The 21563-nt window shown below is 38.2% G+C and overlaps 1 protein-coding gene, 1 non-coding gene and 1 pseudogene across 2 annotated transcripts in view; 1 reads left to right on the top strand and 2 right to left on the bottom strand.

Annotated features, from left to right (window-relative positions):
• Positions 1-3203: 3203 nt before the first annotated feature.
• LOC101330912 (small ubiquitin-related modifier 2 pseudogene) lies at positions 3204-3685 on the bottom strand (annotated as a pseudogene).
• A 3044-nt stretch (positions 3686-6729) lies between these two features.
• Positions 6730-21563, top strand: part of ZNF569 (zinc finger protein 569) — a 59113-nt gene continuing 44279 nt past the window's right edge. The window contains exons 1-2 of the mRNA XM_033844248.2: positions 6730-7354; positions 8609-8771. Coding sequence (XP_033700139.1) covers positions 8767-8771 — 5 coding nt within the window. The 5' untranslated portion in view covers positions 6730-7354; positions 8609-8766. The remainder of the gene's footprint in view (positions 7355-8608; positions 8772-21563) is intronic.
• LOC117309329 (U6 spliceosomal RNA) lies at positions 14427-14533 on the bottom strand. Its single transcript, XR_004523617.1, has one exon. It is a non-coding gene; the product is annotated as a U6 spliceosomal RNA (small nuclear RNA).

The raw sequence follows: 21563 nt of genomic DNA, 5'->3' as shown, positions 1-21563 counted from the left end.
TCAGTTCATCATAGAGAATAACAATTGTAAATGTTCATGCACCTAATAATAGCCTCAAAATACATGAAACAAAAACTGATAAAACTGGAAGGAGAAAGAGATAAATCCACTATTACAAGTCAGAGTCCAGTAATACTCTCAGTAATTGCTAGAACAAGTAGACAGAAAATCAGTTAAAACATAGAAGATTTGAAAAACACTATCATTTGAACTAATTGATATTTGCAGAGCACTACAACCAACAACAGCAAAAAATACTAATATTTTTCAAGTGCACATGGAACATTTACAAAAATAAAACATATTCTGGGCCACAAAACAAGCCTCTTTCCACAATGGAATTAAATTAGAAATCAGTAACTAAAAGATATCTGGATAATTATTGAATATCGTATTTGGAAATGTACACATGTCTAAATAACACATGGATTAAAAAAGAAATCAAAAAGGAAGTTAGAAAGTATGTTGAACTGAAAGAAAATGAAAACATATTACATAGCAATTATGAGATGCCACTGAAACTGTGTTCAAGGGGAAATTTCTAGAAACTAGATGTCTATATTAACAAAAAACAAAGGTCTCAAATCAATGACTTCATCTTCCACTTTAAGAAACCAGAAAAAGAAGAGCAAATTAAACACAATGTAAGCAAAACAAAGGAAATAATAAATATCAGAGCAGAAATCAATGAAATAGAAAACAGAAAAATCAATGGAACCAAAAGTTAGTTATTTGAGATTAATAAAAATGATAAAACTGTAGCAAGACTGGTCAGGAAAGAAATGGAGATATATCAGGAATGAGAGAAGTGACATCACTACAGATTCTACAAATGTTAAGAGGACGACAAAGTACAGCATAGAAACTTTAATCCAATATATTAAACAACTTAGGTGAAATAGAAAGATTTCTTGACAGACACTATCAAACCTTACTAAAGAATAAATAATTAACCTGAATAGCCCTATATCTATAATATAAATTGAATTTGGAATTAAAAACCTTCCTACAGGGACTTCCCTGGTGGTCCAGTGGTAAAGAAACTGCCTTACAATGCAGGGGATGCGGCTTCGATCCCTGGTCAGGGAACTAAGATCCCACATGCCGCAGGGCAACTAAGCCTGTGTGCCAAAACTACCGAACTCGCGCACCTCAACTGGAGCCCACAGGCCGCAAACTACAGAGCCCACGCACCCTGGAACCTGCGCGCCACAACTAAAGAGAAAACCCCCACGCCACAGCTAGAGAGAAGCCCGTGCACCACAACGAAGAGCCCGCATGCTGCAACTGAGACCCAGCCCAGCCATAAATAAATAAAATAAACAAATAAATAATAAATAAATCTTAAAAAAAAAAACCTTCCTACAAAAAAAGCCAAGTCCAGATGGCTTCACTGGTAAATTCTATGAAACATTTCTATTTAATTTTAATTAAACATTTAAAATTCTCTTAAGCATTTAAAGAATAAATAATAAGAATTTTATACAAACACTTCCAGAATATTGAAAAGAAGGAAATTCTTCCCAATTCATTCTATGAGTTAACTAGACAAAATTACCCCACCTCCCCTGCCCCCACAAACCCTACAGATTAATATCCCTCATGAACCTATTTGCAAAAAGTTCTTAATAAAATGATAATGCAACAATGGCCAAGTGGTGTTTATCCCAAGAATATAAGATTGGTTTAAGATTTGAAGTCCAGTGTAATTCAACATATTAACAAACTAAAAGAGAAGGAAAATACAGTATTGCCATCTCAGATGCAGAAAGAGCATTTGACAAAATTCAACATCCATTTTTGATAAATACACTTAGCAGAAAAAGAAAAAAAGCTTCAACTCAGTGAAGGTCATCTACGAAAAATCTCCAGCTACCATTTCACTTAATAGTACAAAACTGAATGCTTTCCTTCGAAGTAAGATCTTGGCAAAGATATTCACTGTCTCCACTTCTGTTCAGTCTTTTATAGAAGGTTTTAGCCAGAGAAACCAGGAAAGAAAAAGAAATGAACAGCATACAGATTTGATAGTGTGATGAAGAGCTTAATTTCATTTTTTGATGTTTGCCTGCTTATAGCTTTAAAAAAGAAAACCAAACCAAGAAGTTTATTTAAACAAGTGCTTGTCTTGAAGGGACAACTATCTAGGATTTCTTTATTTTTAAAAAATTAATTTTTAATTGGAGTATAGTTGGATTATGATGTCGTATGAGTTTCTGCTGTACAGCAAAGTGAATCAGTTATACATATATCCACTCTTTTTTAGACTCTTACCCCATATAGGTCATTACAGAGCACTGAGTAGAGTTCCTTGTGCTATACAGTAGCTCCTCATTAGTTATCTATTTTATATATAGTAGTGTGTTCATGCCAATCCCAATCTCCCAATTTATCCTACCTCCCCCTTCCCCCTTGGTGGTCATAAGTTTGTTTTCTACATCTGTGACTCTATTTCTGTTTTGTAAATAAGTGTATTTATACTATTTTAGGATTTAGTTCTTTTAGAGTAATTTATCCCTACTTAAAGAGACTACCTTACTTGTGACATCTACATAGAAAAAAGTCATAAAATTGTCCTTGGTTTAACAATGATAAATGAAAAACATTAAAATTCTCCAGCTGAACAATTTTTTTTTTTTTGCGGTACGCGGGCCTCTCACTGTTGTGGCCTCTCCCGTTGCGGAGCGCATGCTCTGGACGTGCAGGCTCAGCGGCCATGGCTCACGGGCCTAGCCGCTCCGTGGCATGTGGGATCTTCCCGGATCGGGGCATGAACCCGCGTCCCCTGCATCAGCAGGCGGACTCTCAACCACTGCGCCACCAGGGAAGCCCTGCAAGGATTTTTTATATTCCTTTTTTGTGTTAAATAGCGAGAGCAAAATAACTTACTGGCATATAAAGATAAGAGGTGACCAAGCATACCACTAATGGAAAGGCAACATTTTCACAGAACTAGTATTTTCCCCCAACCCATTTTCATTTGATGTCAATCAAAACATACCATTGGCCATAATTTATTTTTTAGGAAAGCAATATGCTTCTGTATACACCAGTTACTTTACGTACAATAAAGGAATGGGGAAGAGGAAAATGAAAGACTAGAGAAAACCGTACTGTAGGTAGTTAGGATGTGGTGGAACCAAATTGCATTTTTCTAATTGAGAATGTCCTTTTGGTCTGTAGAACAGAGTTCTGGAGTAAAGTAGCAGGTTCCTTTTTTAGTAGACACCTCCTGTCTGTTGCTGGAACACATCATTTGTATCTTCATCTTCCATTTCCAGCTGTGTAGGTGAGTCTGTTTCATTGATTGGCTGCCAGTCAAATCGGAATCTGATCTGCCTCATTGACAAACCGTGTCATTCACAATAGACTTTCATTAGTTTACTAAGTGGTGTATGCCTCTTAATCTTAAAGTGCACCACAGAACCATCCTGCCCTGCCACCTTCAAATTAATATGATCATTGTACTCAGTCCTTCCTTGGTCTTTTTGTCAGCCATGGTGATCTCCGGAGTCTCCTCAGCTGCTGTTTCACCAGATCCACACCAAACACGCACACAACCAGCACCAGGAACAGCAGAAGAAGCTGCTTACAGCTTTGAGCTTCACTCCTTATTTCTCTTGTGCCCCCAATCTGGGCAAGCTTAGCTCCTCTCTTTTTTGACACTAGCGGGAGATTTAAACCACACAAGCCTCTGCCATAAACGCTCCACGCCAATTTCCTTTCCTTGCTTTTGCAAACAACTTGCAGACTTTCTTGGGACACCTGCCTTGCTTTTCCTAGAAAGCTTCATTTTGTGAGTAATAAAACTTTTCATACCCTCTTGGTGTGTGTGTGGCGTCATCAGTCTCAACATCCCAACCATATTTTGGGTGGGTGGGCGGGTCCATACTATATCTGCCGATTGCAATAGGAATAGATATCACTGTCTTTTCTCAGAGATGACATGATCATCTATGTAGAAAATCCAGTGGAACCTCCAAACTCTAGTAGAAATACTAAGTGACTTAAGCAAGGTATCAGGCTACAAGATACAGAAATCAATTGTATTTCTTATATACCAGCAATGAACAATTGGAAATTGGATTTTTTTAAATACCATTTACAATGCATCAAAAACTCTGTAATACTTAGGGGTAAATCTGACAAAATATTTCATTATCTGTACATTAAAAAGTATAAAATATTGCTTAGAGGAATTAAAGAAGATATATATTGTGCTCATATTGTGTCTTATGGTTATGAGAGTCACCATTTTAAAGATGTCAGTTCTCCCCAATTGATCTATATACTCAATACAATCTCAGTGAAAATTCCAGATAGATTAAAAAAATAAATAAATGGACAAATTCCTTCTAAAACTCTCCTTGGTGTTTGAAATGAAAATTTGTTTTCACATACACGAAAAAATTGTACATGAATGTATATAGCAGCTTTAGTTATAACAGCCAAAAGTTGGAAACAACCTATATGTCCTTCAATGAATGAATGGCTAAACAAACTGTGGCATATCCACATGGACTTCTACTCAGCAATAAAAAGGAATGAATTACTTACACATGTAAAAACACTTATGAATCTCCAGGGAATTATGTTGAGTGAAAAAGTCAATAGTCCAATTACATACTTTATAATTCCATTTACATAAGATTCTTGAAGAGATAAAATTATAGAAATGGAGAACAGATTAGGGTTGCCAGGTCTTAAGGAGGGGGTTAAGAGAAGGAGGGAAGTGGGTATGGCTGTAAAAGGACAACATGAAGTATTCTTGTGATGATGGAAATAACTTGAAAGTATCAATGTGAAGGTTGTGATACAGTGTATAGTATTGCAAGATGTTACCACTGGGGGAAACTGGATACTGGGTATATGGGATTTCCCTGAATTATTTCTTACAACTGCATGAGAATCAAGAATTACTTCAAAACAAAAAGTTAAAATTTTTTAAAAAGCTAGGCTGAAAAGAAAACAAATTCTAAGGTAGTAGACCAAAACCCAACTACATTAAATGTAAATTCACTAAATATGTCAGAGTAAGATTGTCATTATTTTTAAAATAATATTGTTTAATGAGACATACTTTAAAAATAAAACAGAACGGTTAAAAGCAAAAGGGTAGAAAAAGATAATGCACTAGCCAAAAGAAGGATGGTGAAGCTACAGTAATATCAAAACTAAGACAAAAAGTGATATTATAAAGGGTAGATTCCATAATTTCCTATTGGATCAATCCAACAGGAAGCTATTACAACTCTAAGTATGTATCATCCAACAAGAGAGCTTTAAAATATATAAAGCAAAGCTTAACAGAAATAAAAGGAGAAATAGACAAATCTACAAGTATAAAAAATGAAATTAGGAAGCTGAATGGACATAGAACCAACTCTGTTCTCATCTTTTAACAAAATAATTAGCAAAAAATAATTCTTACAGTTGACAGAAAAATGTACTGTTGGTAAAGACACATGAGACAAATAAGCAAAACTTATTTAGAGGACATGTTCTCTCTCTGCAGTGTTTGGGAGCCTCTTTTCCCTTCCCAGAAAGAAATTCACACTTTTCGGAAACAGTGCCCATTATCATCTAGTGAAAGGAAGGCTGTGAAAGGAAGACTATCTTATTCTGCTTCCTAGAGATAACATAGTTCCTTAGGCTTTGTGTAGCTTCACGACTACAAGTTCCTGATATTTAGCATGCTGTAGTCTACTGTATTCTGTTCTCTTTGCCAACATACTGTTGCACAAAAGCATACAATAGTGTTTTCTTGGATATTTTCTCCATTTTGGTCTCTACTGCAAAATTATTGCAGTGAGTCTTGTTTTTGCGGTACGCGGGCCTTTCACTGTTATGGCCTCTCCCGTTGCGGAGCACAGGCTCCGGACGCGCAGGCTCAGCAGCCATGGCTCACGGGCCCAGCCACTCCACGGCATGTGGGATCTTCCCGGACCGGGGCACGAACCCGTGTCCCCTGCATCGGCAGGCGGACTCTCAACCACTGCGCCACCAGGGAAGCCCTGTCAATTGTTTTTAAGTTCTTAAATCAGAGTGGAACTCATGTGAAATGTTGAAAAAAGAAATCGGGTCTTTAGGGCAAGAGTGACATATAGTCCGGGTTGCTGGATTCTTAGGTTTTTGCACCTGGTTACTTGTCTACTTTTCAACTTACACTTTTCACTCCTGATGGCGAGGCTACTTTGAATTATTGACATGACCTTTCATTTGATGGCTCAGTGTCTTTGCCTTCTTCAACAACATCTTTCTAGATTACCTGTATCACTTCTGTCCATATAACACACATGGAATATGGAGTAACACAGTGTAAAAAAAAAAAAAAAAAAAAGCGTGGGTGTTTCCAGTAATACACAATCACGAATCTCTATAATTTTTTTCCATTTAATATTTTGGTGATTCATGTATTGACTTAACCATGTAAATTTCAATATTGTAACAGGTGCCCGTCAGAAAAGCAGAAACACAAAGAACGGACAGAGCACATTGTCTCTGAAAAACTGCAGAGTCAGAATCAAGAGGTCACTAGAACAGACGACGCGACCATGGTCACACGAATGGTCGCAAACTAGAACGACCCTAAAGTCACTGGACCTCAGAGTCCCTCGACCCCGTAGACTCCCTACCACAAATTCCACCGCTGAAAGCTCCCACACCCGATCACGCAACGGTGCTCCTCCCTTTTCTTTTCTTTTTTTTTACTCCTCCCTTTTCTGACTGCCTCCAGGAGCTTGAGGCTCAGGCTGGCCCATCTCGTCTCTTCAAGGTGCCCAGACCTTGCCCCACTTTCACCCCACTGAAGTCCAGTCCCAGGTGGAGCCGTGACCAGACGGAACGAAACCGACTCAGCGGTGCTTCCCTCACGGACCAGATACCGTAACGCCTAGAACCCAAAGATCCAGACAACTGTAAGGAGGAGGCGACTTTTCGCAGAAAATAGATTTGGGCCGAGACGGCCTCTGGGAAATGTAGTCCGGGGCAGGAAAACTGAGGATCTCTTCACATTCTTCTCAGCACCATGTGGCACTCCCAGGCTCCGAGGGCCGGACTCACTGGAGGCAGCTGCCGCAAAACTCTCAGCTGAGGCCCCTCGGCAGATCTGAGAGCCCCCTCAACGCAGCGGTTGCTTATTCCCGCTACTCGTCAACTGGAGGGCCAGTCCCGCCCCGGCGAGCCGCGAGGGGCTCTGGGAAGAGTTATCCTGCGTCTAACGGACCGAGGCTTGTGCTGCCTTCGGACACAGCCGGCACTGACCTTAATGGATTACCTAACTCGGGCTGCACCGGCTGTGCCACTTGGGCAGCGCTGAGGTGCGGAATTGGGGCCTGTGTCTGCGGGCTCGGTGGTGAGTCCTCGGGAAGTCGCGAGCTCAGAGTCCGGGACTCTTTGTGCTGGGTGGAATAGGGGCCTGCGGACCACCCGGTGCCTGTGTTGTTGGAGGAGGACGCCGGGCAGGGCTTTGCCTGTGCGGGTGGTTCCCTGAGGCCGTGGGAGCGACGTGTGAAGGACTGTGAGCGTGTGGCTTGATAGGACTTTATTTGCCAGGCATTTGTCTGTGACTGATATGGCCGTGGAGTCGTGTGTGCAGGCGGATTTTGTGGATGTGCTTTTCCTTTTATGTTTCACTATGAACGTGGCTGCAAACCACAATAAAAGGCAGAGTTCGGTTGTGTGTGTAGATTTGTGAGACTGTTTGTACCAGTGCTTCATTTCTTTGGAGATGGTAATCGTAAATATGTTTTTCTATGAGATATCAATAGCCCCAACACGGTGTTTCAGTATTTATTTAAAATTTTATTTCTGTGTAATGGCCACGTTGTTTTGTGTGCTTAGTAACAATACTCCTTGCCCCTCACTCCCCGCCCCAAATCACAAAATAAAGAAAAGCTCCAAGAAAACAAAAATCATTTATACTTCTACCAACCACTATCAAAATTTATTTCCCATCTTTTCACCCCTCCCTCTGTGAATACATATATATGCATTCGTATATTATAAAATTGGAATCACGCTATACATACAGTTCTGTAATCTACCTATGCCATTTAACAATGTGCAGTTAATATTTTTCCATTTAAACAATTACACATCTATGTCATCATTTAAAAGTTTTTTGTATGGTATACATTTTAATGCATTTACACCTGTTGATGGGTAATTTGGTTTTTTTAACTTCTTGCCATTATATAGAATGTGTTTATCAGCAACTATTTGGCATGTTATCATGCACTTTCTTAATTTTTTTTGGTGGGAGGCAGGCTCTTAGAAGTGGAACTGATAGGTTATCAACTGGATAGGTTATAACTGGATAGGTTATAACTGGATAGGTTATATCCAGTTATTCTCTTGTAAGGTTCCAATAATCTACAGTATTATTGGCATGGTATAAGATTGCCTATAGTCATACACCCTTGATAACAATGGTTATCGTTAGTATTAATAATCTTTGTTAACCTCATAGATGTAAAATAATTTCTTTAATTTGCAGTTATTTAATTACTACTGAAGTCAACCATTTAAAAATCTTTTTGTGTGTGAATTATGTGTTTTCTAAGGTGTTTTTCTAAAGCAGTGTTCTATTTTCAAATTTCTTTTCCAGGTTCTTCAGGTACTGAGGATTCATTCATTCATCCACTCACCATTTATTGAATGCTGCGTGTGACAGGAATAATTATAGATGCTTGGGATATAACATTGAACAAAGGAGACAAACTCTCTGCTATCATGGTACTTACATTGTTGTGGGCCAGATAATAAATGAGGTAAGTAAGTTAAATATAACATACATTAAATAGTGAAACATTCTAAGAGAAAAGTAAAGCAGGAGGATATATAGAATCAGGGATGAGACTTGGAGTTTTAGATGGGGTAGTTAAGAATGCATCTTGAAAATGTAATAATAAAGATATGAAGGAAATACAGGTGCTAGTTATGCACATAATTAAGGGAAGAGGGAACAACAGTTAGAAAAGCCCTGAGATGGGAATATGCCTGTTACGAAGAGGCTGGTGTGGCTGAAATAGAGCAAATGAGAGGGAGAGTAGTGAGAGATGAGAGAAGAAAGGTAATTGGAGGGAAGGAGGGCAGATCAGATTGGGCCTTATGGGCCCTGTTAAGGATCTTGGCTTTTTACTGTGAATGAGATGGGAAGCTATTGGAGAGTTTTGAACATACAGGTGATAGTATCTGCTTACGATTTAAGAGGATTGCCTTGGTTGCTCTGATGAGAGAATTATGAGAAGAAGAATAGGGGAAGAGGTCAGGGACAAGGGCAGAAGCAGAGAGACCAACTAGGAAGCTATTGCATTAATCTAGGGAAAAGATGTTGGTGACCTGGACCAGAGTAGTAAAAATGATGAGAAGTAGTCGTGTACTGGATATAATTTAAAGGTAAAGCTGACATAATTTGCTGATAGAACTGATGTGGAGTGTAAGTGTGACAAGATGACACAATATTTTTTAATCTGAGCAACTTGAAGAATGGAGTTGTCATTAACTGAGAAGGGAAAGAAGGTAGAAAGAACCTGGGGCATAGAGAGATAGTGAGATTTCAGTTTGGAATATTGTATCTGAAGTATGAGATGCCCATTGGACATTCAGGTGGAAATATTAAGTTGGCAGTGGGATATACAAGTCTGAAGTTCAAAAGAAAGTTCTGAGACCTAGGTTGGAGACATACGTTTGGGGATTATCAGCATATAGATGATATTTAAGGAGATCACTTAGAGGGTAGATGGAAAATGATAGACGTAAAGGACTTATCTCTGGGTCACTTCAACATGAGAAAGTCAAAGAAAATGAGGAGGAACCAGCAAAAAAGACTGAAAGGGTCTACCTAGAATGGTTGGGAGAAAACCCCAGTTATGGTGCTTAGTGCTACTGACATGGTCATTGTTTCTAGGCTTTTTGTTTTGGTGGGCAGAGCAAGGAAATATATTCTTTTAGTTTTTTTTAGTAGCTTGATTCACATACCATACATTTTACCCTTTAAAGTGTACAACGGAATGTTTTTCTAAAAAATCCACAGGGTTGTGCACCCATAACCATCGTGTAATTTTAGATCATTTTTGTCCCCCCTGAATTATCGTACCCATTAGCAGTCAATCTCATATTCTCCTCCTTCCTCCCAGTCTAATGAACCACTAATCTGATTGATGCCTTGATGAATTTGTCTATTCAGCCATTTCATATCAATGAAATCGTACAATATGTGGTCTTTTGTGACTGGCTTCTTTCACATGATATGTTTTCAATGTTTATTAACGTTGTAGCTGGAAATATACTCTTAACAGAGTAGACCCCATGAGTTCATACTGCTATTTGCAATAAAAAAAATTTAGAATTATAGAGTTTCTACTTTAGTTTCATTTTTGTGTCTTTTATTTATTAATCCATCCATCTGTAGATGTGTATATGTATATATAAATAAGATAGTCAGAGCAATATTACTAGTACTTAAAATATTCCTACTGCAAATAATTTAATATTTCTTTATAGATCTATTTGCTTTGGGGTTGTCTCTCTAGGGACATATAACCCAATTATTGTGCTTTAAAGTAACTAGAACTAATTTCTCTGTGTGTGGTTAAGCCACAAATGTAACATACGAGTAGCTTCATTTGTTTCATTCTGCTTTTGATTTTTAGGTGTAGCTTATGGGTTTTTTTGGTTGTTGTTGTTTTAATTTAATTTATTTAATTAATTATTTTAGTTTTTGTTTTAACATTTGTTTTAATTTTGTTTTAGAATCGTGTAAGACATTTACATGGTTGGAAAGTCAAATATGCAAAACAAACACACAAAACAAAGAGAAGTCTTGTACTGTTTGCAAACAGGGAGCATGATGCCTCCAGCTTTGTTATTCCTTCTCAAGATTGCTTTGGCAATTTGGGGTCTTTTGTGGGTCCATACAAATTTTAGGATTGTTTGTTCTATTTCTATGAAAAATTCCATTGGAATTTTGATAGAAATTGCATTGAATCTATACATTGCTTTGGGTAGTATGAACATTTTAGCAATATCAATTCTTCCAATCCATGAACACGGAATTTCTTTCCATTTATTTGTGTCTTTTTCAATTTCTTTCATCAGTGTCCTATAGTTTTCATTGTATAGTCTTTCACCTGCTTGGTTGAACTTATTCCTAGGTGTTTTATTCTTTTTGATGCAATTGTGAATGGAATTGTTTTCTTAACTTTTCTTTCTGATAGTTCATTATTAGTGCATAGAAATGCAGCAATTTCTGTATATTAATTTTGTATCCTGCAACATTACTGAATTCATTTATAAGTTCTAACAGTTATTTGGCAGTCTTTAGGGTTTTGTATGTATAATATCATGTCATCTGCAAATAATGAAAGTTTCACTTCTTCCTTTCCATTTGGATGCCTTTTATTTCTTTTTCTTGCCTAATTGCTCTGGCTAGGATTTCCAGTACTATGTTGAACAAAAATAGTGAGAATGGGCATCCTGTCTTGTTCCTGGTCTTAGAGGAAAAGCTCTTAGCTTCACACCATTAACTATGGTGTTAGTTCTGAGCTTGTCATATATATCATTAATTATGTGAGATACGTTTCCTCTATACCCACTTTGTTGAGAGTTTTTTTTTTTTTTTTGGCTGTATGCGGGCCTCTCACTGTTGTGGCCTCTGCTGTTGTGGAGCACAGGCTCCGGACACACAGGCCCAGCGGCCATGGCTCACGGGCCCAGCTGCTCCGCAGCATGTGGGATCCTTCCGGACCGGGGCACGAACCCGTGTCCCCTGCATCAGCAGGCAGAATCCCGACCACTGCGCCACCTGGGAAGCCCTGTTGAGAGTTTTTATCAAAAATGGATGTTGAATCTTGTCAAATACTTTTCCTTCATCTATTGAGATGATCATATGGATTTTTATCATTCATTTTGGTAATGTGGTGTATCACATTTGTTGATTTGTGGTTATTGAACCATCCTTGCATCCCTAGAATATATCCCACTTTATTGAGGTGTTTGATTCTTTTTTTAAAATTTTTTAAAATAAATTTATTTGTTTGTTTTATTTTTGGCTGCATTGGGTCTTCATTGTTGCACATGGGCTTTCTCTAGTTGTGGCAAGTGGAGGCTACTCTTCATTGTGGTGCACAGGCTTCTCATTGCAGTGGCTTCTCCTGTTGCAGAGTGTGGGCTCTAGGCATGCGGGCTTCAGTAGTTGTGGCTTGTGGGCTCTAGAGTGCAGGTTCAGTAGTTCTGGTGCATGGGCTTAGTTGCTCTGCAGCATGTGGGATCTTCCCAGACCAGGGATTGAACCTGTGTCCCCTGCACTGGCAGGCGGATTCTTAACCACTGTGCCACCAGGGAAGCCCTGAGGTGTTTGATTCTTAATGTATGTTGAGTTCATGTTTGCTAATATTTTGTTGAGGATTTTTCATCTGTGTTCATCCAGAATATTGGCCTGTGATTGTCTTTTCTTGTAGTATACTTGTCTGGTTTTGGTATCAGGGTAATGCTGGCCTTGTGAAGTGAGTTTGGAAGCGTTTTCTCCTCTTCTATTTTTGGGAGATTTTTAGAAGAATTCGTATTAATTTTTCTTTGAATGTTTGGTAGAATTCACCAGTACGGCCATCTGGTTCTGGATTTTTGTTTGCTGGGAGGTTTTAAATTACTGATTCAACCTCCTTACTAGTAATCGGTCTGTTCAGATTCTTTGTTTCTTCATAATTCAGTCTTGGATGGTTGTATGTTTCTAGGAATGTATCCATTCCTTCTAGGTTGTCCAATTTTTTGGCATATAATTGTTTGTAATAGTCTCTTATCTTTTGTATTGTATTTCTGTGGTATCAGTTGTAACATATCCTCTTTTGTTTCTGATTTTGTTCAAGTCCTCTCTCTTTTTACTTGGTGAGTCTAGCTAAAGGTTTGTCCATTTTGTTTATCTTGTCACAGCATCAGTTCTTGGTTTCATTGATCTTTTCTCTTGTCTTTTTAGTCTCTATTTCATTTTTTTCTGCCCTGATTCTTGTTACTTCCTTCCTTCTACTAAGTTTGGGCTTCTTTTATTCTTCTTTTCTAGTTCCTCAAGGTTTAAAGTTAGGTTGTTTATTTAACATTTTTCTTGGTTTTTGAAATAGGCATTTGTTGTTATGAACTTCCTTCTTAGAGCAGTTTTTGTTGCATCCCTTAAGTTCTGGTGTATTGTACTTCCATTTTCATTTGTCTCAAGATATTTTTGATTTTGCTTTTGATTTCTTTGTTCCCATTGGTTATTCAGTAGCATGTTGTTTAGTTGCTACACATTTCTGAATTTTCCAGTTTTCTTCTGGTAATTGATTTCGTTTCATACCATGTGGTTGGGAAAGATGCTGGATATTATTTAAGTCTTCTTAAATTTGTCAAGACTTGTTTTGCGGCCTATCATATCCTAGAGACTGTTCCATGTGCACCTGAGAAGAAGGTGTATTCAGGTGCTTTTGGATGGAATTTCTGTATATATCTATTTAGTCTATCTGGTCTAATGTGTTGTTTAAGGCCAATGTTTCCTTATTGATTTTCTGTCAGAACGATTTATCCATTGTCATATTGTATTGCTGCCTATTTCTCCCTTTAGACCTGTTAATATTTGCTTCATATATTTAGGTGCTCTTATGTTGTGTGCATATATATTTACAAATGTTTATCCTCTTGTTGGATTGACCCCTTTATCATTATGTAATGCCCTTCATTGTCTCTTATGGCAGTCTTTGTTTTAAAGTCTGTTTTGTCTGATATAAGTATAGCTATCCCAACTTTCTTTTGGTTTCCATTTGCATGGAATATCATCATGCAAAAAGATGGACCCTTCAGTCTGTGTGTGTTCTTACAACTGAAGTAAATCTGTCATAGGTAGCATATTGATGGGTTTTGTTTTTTTTATCCATTCATCCATTCTGTGTCTTTTTGAAAGCTTTTCTTTTTTTGTGTGTGTGGTATGCAGGCCTCTCACTGTTGTGGCCTCTCCCATTGCAGAGCACAGGCTCCGGACGCGCAGGCTCAGCGGCCATGGCTCATGGGCCCAGCCGCTCCGCGGCACGTGGGATCCTCCTGGACCAGGGCACGAACCCATTCTGTGTCTTTTGATCAGAGAATTTAATCCATTTACATTTAAAGTAATTATTGATAGGTATGTATTTATTGCTATTTTGTTAATTGGTTTTTGGCTGTTTCGTAGTTCCTCTGTTCCTTTCTTTGCTATTTCTTTGTGGTTTGATGGCTTTCTTTATTGGTATGCTTAGATTTATTTCTCACTATCTTTTGTTATCTACTGCAAATTTTTGGTTAATGGTTACAATGAGACTGACATAAACCCACTTATATTTATAATGGTCTAATTTAAGTTGATAATAATCAAAGTTTGAATGCATTCTAAAGCTTTACATTTCTATCCCTGCCCCCCCATCATTTTAAAAAATATCAAACGCTTCACAAATTTGCATGTCATCCTTGTGCAGAGGCCATGCTATTCATCTCTATATCATTCCAATTTTAGTATATATGCTGCTGGAGTGAGCACTGGGAGGTTTCTGTTGACCTGTCTTCAAGTTCATTGATTTTTTCTTCAGTCATGTTGAGTCTACTGATGAGTCCATTGAAGGCATTCTTTTTTTTTTTTAGAGTTCCATCAGCACTAAGCAATTTTAATTTTAAAAAAATGATGTCAGAGTAATTTCAAACTCACAGAAAATTTGCAAGTACACTACAAAAAAACTCCCTTATTGCCTTCACCCAGATTCACCAACTTTTAATATCTCTCTCTTTCTTTCTCTCTCTCTCTCTCTCTCTCTCTCTCACACACACACACACACACACACACACACACACAATGAGTCTTTTTCTGAACCATTTGACTACAAGCTTCAGACCTGATCCTTCATCCCCTAAATACTCCAGCGTGTATTTCCCTAAACAGAGACCTCCCAATAAGTCAGGAAGTCAACAATTGATACAACATTGCCATTTAGAGAACCTGTTCAAATTTCAGTTTTGCCAATTGTCCCCAAAATGTCTTTTTCTTCATACTTTAAAAAACATATATATTTATTTATTTTTATTTGGTTGTGCCGGGTCTTGTGGCTGGTGGGCTTTTTAGTTGCAGCTGGCAGGCTCCATAGTTGTGGCTTGCCATCTCCTTAGTTGCAGCATGCTGGCTCCTTAGTTGTGGCATGCGAACTCTTAGTTGCGGCATGCCTGTGGGATCTAGTTCCCTGACCAGGGATTGAACCTGGGCCCCCTGCATTGGGAGCATGGGGTCTTAACCACTGCGCCACCAGGGAAGTCCCCCCAAAATGTCTTTTTTAGTTTTCAGGTACAGGATTCCTTCATACCTTGCATTTGGTTGTCATGTCTCTTTGGCCTCCTGTAACCTGGAACAGTTCCTCAGTCATTCTGTCTATCATGTCCTTGAGAGTTTAAAAGAATACAGGCCTTATATTCTGTAGGCTGGCACTCAACTTGATTCCATTGGATGTTTCTTCATGCCTAGACTCAGGCATGTATTCCTGACAAACTTTGATTTTCTCATTATGTCATTCTGTCCCATCACTGGTGATGTTAACCTTGATCATCTAGTCATGTTGATGTCTTCACTGTAAAGTTCTATTTTTCCTTGTAACTGTTGGAAGATGTTCCAGTATGGTGCTAAAATCCTGTTCCTCATCGAAACTTTACCCATTCTTAGCCTCCATTGACAACTTCAGTCTGAACCACTCTCCAGTTGATAAGTGGTTTTATGTTTATATTATTCCTTTTACATTTATTGGTTGGCATTATAGTGGAAAGGAAGAGCTTTCCTTTCTCCCTATTGATTTATATCATGTTGAGCTCATGGATTCTATTTTATTCAGTAGGTTATAATTTATTACTGTAAATATTTATTTTCATGCTCAAATTGCTCCTAATTTGGCCAATGGGAGCTTCTTTGAGCCAGTTTCACATCTTTTTAACATGGTCCTATCAGTTTTTGAGCACTTCCTTAATTTCTGGCACAAGATGTTCTAGGCTCATCTTGTAGTTTTCCTGCTCCAGCCCTAAAATCAGATATTTCTTCAGACAGTCTTGGTTCCTCTTCTTTTTTCCCATATAAATATTTTTTGGAAAATTTTGGACTTTTATTTATTTATTGTTGTTGAAGTATAGTTGATTTACCATATTATGTTAGTTTCAAGTGTACAGCAGAGTGATTTGGTTATATATATATTCTTTTTTTGATACTTTACATTATAGTTTATTACAAGATATTGAATATAGTCCCCTGTGCTATGCAGTAAATCCTTGTTGTTTATTTTATATGCATCTGTTAATCCCATACTCTCAATTTATTCCTCCCTTGCTTCCTCTCCCCTTTAGTAACCATAAGTTTGTTTTCTATGTCTGTGAGTCTGTTTTCTGTTTTGTATATAGATTCATTTGTACTATTTTTTAGATTCCACATGTGATATATAATATTTGTCTTTGTCTGACTTCACTTAGTATGATAGTCTCTAGGTCCATCCATGTTTTTGCAAATGACATTATTTCATTCTTTTTTTATGACTAAATAATATTCCATTGTGTATATATATATTATATATATGTACACCACATCTTCTTTATCCATTCGTCTGCCAATGGACATTTAGGTTGCTTCCATGTCTTGGATATTGTAAATAGTGTGCCACTATGAACAATGGGATGCCTGTACCTTTTTGAATTAGAGTTTTTGTCTTTTCTGGATATATGCCCATAAATGGGATTGCTGGGTAATATGGCAACTCTACTTTTAGTTTTTTTTTTTTAACATGGTTCTTTTTTTTAACATCTCTATTGGAGTATAATTGCTTTACAATGGTGTGTTAGTTTCTGCTTTATAACAAAGTGAATCAGCTATACATATACATATATCCCCATATCCCCTCCCTCTTGCATCTCCCTCCCACCCTCCCTATCCCACCCCTCTAGGTGGTCACAAAGCACTGAGCTGATCTCCCTGTGCTATGTGGCTGCTTCCCACTAGCTAGCTATTTTACATTTGGTAGTGTAGGTATGTCCATGCCACTCTCTCACTTCATCCCAGCTTACCCTTCCCCCTCCCCACATCCTCAAGTCCATTCTCTACATTTGCATCTTTATTCCTGTCCTGCCCCTAGGTTCTTCAGAACCATTTTTTTTTAGATTCCATATATATGTGTTAGCATACAGTATTTGTTTTTCTCTTTCTGACTTACTTCACTCTGTATGATAGACTCTAGGCCCATCCACCTCACTACAAAAAACTCAATTTCCTTTCTTTTTATGGCTGAATAATATTTCATTGTATATATGTGCCACATCTTCTTTATCCACTCATCTGTTGATGGGCACTTAAGTTGCTTCCATGTCCTGGCGATTGTAAATAGTGCTGCAGTGAACATTGTGGTACATGTCTGTTTTTGAATTATGGTTTTCTCAGGGTATATGCCCAGTAGTGGGATTGCTGGGTCATATGGTAGTTCTATTTTTAGTTTTTTAAGGAACTTCCATACTGTTCTCCATAGTGGCTGTATCAATTTACATTCCCACCAACAGTGCAAGAGGGTTCCCTTTTCTCCACACCCTCTCCAGCATTTATTGTTTGTAGATTTTTTGATGATGGCCATTCTGACCAGTGTGAGGTGATACCTCATTGTAGTTTTGATTTGCATATCTCTAATAATTAGTGATGTTGAGCATCTTTTCATGTGCTTTTTGGCCATCTGTATGTCTTCTTTGGAGAAATGTCTATTTAGATCTTCTGCCCATTTTTTGATTAGGTTGTTTGTGTTTTTGACAAAGAGTTGCATGAGATGTTTGTATATTTTGGAGATTAACCCCTTGTCAGTTGCTTCATTTGCAAATATTTTCTCCCAGTCTGTGGGCTTTTTATTTTGTTGATAGTTTCCTTTGCTGTGCAAAAGCTTATAAGTTTGATTAGGTCCCACTTGTTTATTTTTGCTTTTATTTCTATTGCCTTGGGAGACTGACCTAAGAAAACATTGCTGTGATTTATGTCAGAGAATGTTTTGCCTATGTTCTCTTCTAGGAGTTTTATGGTGTCATGTCATATTTAAGTCTTTAAGCCATTTTGAGTTTATTTTTGTACATGGTGTAAGGGAGTGTTCTAGCTTCATTGTTTACATGTGGCTGTCCACCTTTCCCAGCACCACTTGCTAAAGAGACCGTCTTGTCTTCATTGTATATTCTTGTCTCCTTTGTCAAAGATTAATTGACTGTAGGTGTGTGCGTTTATTTCTGGGCTCTTTATTCTGTTCCATTGATTTATATGTCTGCTTTTGTGCCAGTACCATGCTGTTTTGATTACTGTAGCTTTGTAATATTGTCTGAAGTCTGGGAGGGTTATGCCTCCTGCTTTGTTCTTTTTCCTCAGGATTGCTTTGGCAATTCTGGGTTTTTTGTGGTTCCATGTAAATTTTATGATTATTTGTTCTAATTCTGTGAAAAATGTCATGGGTAATTTGATAGGGAACACATTAAATCTGTAGATTGCTTTGGGTACTATGGCCATTTAAACTATGTTAATTCTTCCAATCCAAGAACATGGGCTATCTTTCCATTTCCTTGAATCCTCTTCAGTTTCCTTTATCAATGTTTTATAGTTCTCAGCATATAAATCTTTTACCTCCTTGGTTAGGTTCATTACTAGGTGGTTTGTTTTTTGGATGTGATTTTAAATGGGATTTTTTTTTTTTAACCTTCCCTTTCTGATATTTCTTTGTTAGTGCAAAGAAATGCAACACATTTCTGTATATTACTCTTGTATCCTGCTACCTTGCTGAATTCATTTATGAGTTCTAATAGTTTTTTGTGTGGAGTCTTTAGGGTTTTCTATATAGAGTATCATGTCATTTACATACAATGACAATTTTACCTCTTCCTGAATGCCTTCATTTCTGTTAGTGTATTTTTTAAATTAATTTAAATTAATTTTTATTGGAGTATAGTTGCTTTACAATGTTGTGTTAGTTTCTGCTGTACAGCAGAGTGAATCAGCTATATGTATACATATAATCCCTCTTTTTTTGGATTTCCTTCCCATTTAGGTCACCTCTGTTGATATATTTTTGATTGCTAGCATTCCTTTTGTTTATTTCTCCCCTTACATTATCTATTTTCCTAATTTGTTCATTAGAGCCCTGAACATATTAGTCATAGTTATTTTAAATGCACTGCACAAACTTTTACTGTGCCCTTTGAAATGTAAATTATTGTGCTAGGCCATGAAGAAGCCATATAAGTAGTCCCTGCCATAAGTGATTCACAGTCCTAGGGAGAGAGACAAATCAGCAAATGCTGTGGCAGAATGATAAATACCAATGTTGGGCAAGCTCATGGGATGTAGGAGTAAGATATATCCAATAGAGGGATATCCTGATCAAGGGATAAAGTAGTTTTTTGTTTGTTTGTTTGTTTTTTGCCATGTTGCATGGCTTGCAGGATCTTAATTCCCGAACCAGGGATCGAACCTGGGCCCACAGCAGTGAGGGTGTCAAGTCCTAACCACTGGACTGCCAGGGAATTCCCTGGATAAAGTAGTTCTTAATTTGACTTAAGGATGAGAAGACATTGGTCAAGTGAAAGATGCAGTTGATCAGCAATCAGGGAATGGTTTCTATGTAGGGGGAAATGATATGCAGTAGCTTTTAAGGGAGTGAGTGCACTGTGTTTCTTTTAAAAGGCACATAACCATAACTTGTGCCCCCCCCATGTGATTTAAACATATGTTGCCAAGTGGATGTTAGGACATGGAATCCAGGGACACATGGGAAGACTAGGGAAAGAGAAGACTAGGGAAATTTTGGGGTGGTGGTGGAAAGAAAATACTCATCCACGATGGAGCTATTTCCCCAGTATGTAAGTTAGCTCAAACTATCTAGAGAATTGCTTAGGGAAATGCAGCCAGGGGTGGGGCTCTCAATGATTCTAGAGTTTTTGGCAAAATTTGGATTCAAGCAGGCAGAGATGATGATAATGACGATGATGATGATACGGATGCCCAAGTTGTTAATGTTTTTTAACTGTATCCGAGCTCATTTCAGGAGGGAAGTATGCATAGTAGTTCAGAAACTGAACAAATGGATATACCTCAAGTAAGTTCTTCACAAAGGGACAAGAAAAATAACATTTGGTATGAATAGAACATCTGAGAATTTGTTTTGAAAGTATTTCTCCAGTCAGTCCACTTTGAATTCCTCCAAATTTATTCTTTTTTCCCTGACACCTTGCCAATTGCTACTGCTTTGCCTGTAACAGTTTGCCGCAGCAACTCCAACATAGCGAATTTACTTAACATTAAGATACCATCTTAATCCTAACTTCATGTGGGAGGTATTTGGGGGCCCCATGCCAGAATAAGCTGAGGGACTTTTGCTGTGTACCTTCCAAGTGGGGCAATTCTTAAAAGTTTATTGTAGTGGAGGGACTTTGGGTTTCTGCTCAGGGACATAGATGGAAAGAGCTCTGCCTCCACCCTTAAAACAAGGAAAAAACTGGACGAACTGCAGATTAACAACTTTTTTTGAACTCATCAAAGAACTGAGGTCACAGGGCAACCAAGTAACCTGAAATCTGAGGAAAAACAGATGCCTTCTGGGAGAAACAGGACTTGAGCCTTCACTCACATGGGGTGGATACTGCCAGACACCATATAAGCCAGTAAGAAGATACAGTTAAAATTTTTAAACAAATTATCAAAGGTTGAATGTGGGCCAGCAAGAGTATAAAGCCACTGAGGGAGTTGCAAATTTGGGAGTTTTCAATCTCTGTTAGGCTTTTCCTCCAGAAATCCCACCAGACACTCACTGTGAAAATGGAGGAGAGTCCTGTGATATCTTTCCTTGTGGTGCTGCTTTGGGAAAGGGAACAACAGCACAGACCCATCTTTGCTGCAGAATAAAAACTTTAGTTTGTATAATAAAAAGCAACAAAAACTGTTACCTTAGGGCACAGGTGGAAACTTATAGCAGTTTAAGAAAGTGAACTGAAAAAAAAGCACTACCTCTGGGAGTGGGGAAGGAATATGTGCTAGACCTAGCACACAGCTGGAGGAGAGGCAAGAGCATTCATGAAAGCCACATACATAACCAAGACCCAGGGACATGGGGCCTGCCTAAGATTTAGGCTTAGTGAGAATATAAGAGACTGCTTTTCTCTACCAACCCCTACTGCCCAACCCCCCATGAGGATAACAAGCATCAAATAAAAATAATACTGGAACATAGCTGGGAGACCTGCAAGAGAGATTCTCTGTGGGGAACAGCACAGATGGAATACTCATTGCCAAGGGAGAAACATATATTGAGAAAACATGCCTGAAACCAACCCATACCTTAAACACAGGTATCTTTAGAGGAATCTGAAGCCTGTGGTACAATGAAGGTAACCACAGCAATGAAAAACCTAAACCCCACCCATCTGCTGACTCAAACCCCCGTGTTAAAAACATAGCAGAGGGCTTCCCTGGTGGTGCAGTGGTTGAGAGTCCACCTGCTAATGCAGGGGACACGGGTTCGTGCCCCGGTCCGGGAAGATCC

This window comes from Tursiops truncatus, chromosome 19 (genome assembly GCF_011762595.2).
Source record: "Tursiops truncatus isolate mTurTru1 chromosome 19, mTurTru1.mat.Y, whole genome shotgun sequence".
Taxonomy (NCBI): Eukaryota; Metazoa; Chordata; class Mammalia; order Artiodactyla; family Delphinidae; genus Tursiops; species Tursiops truncatus.
Note: the sequence above shows the minus strand (reverse complement) of the source record. Positions and strands in the feature narration are given on the sequence as shown.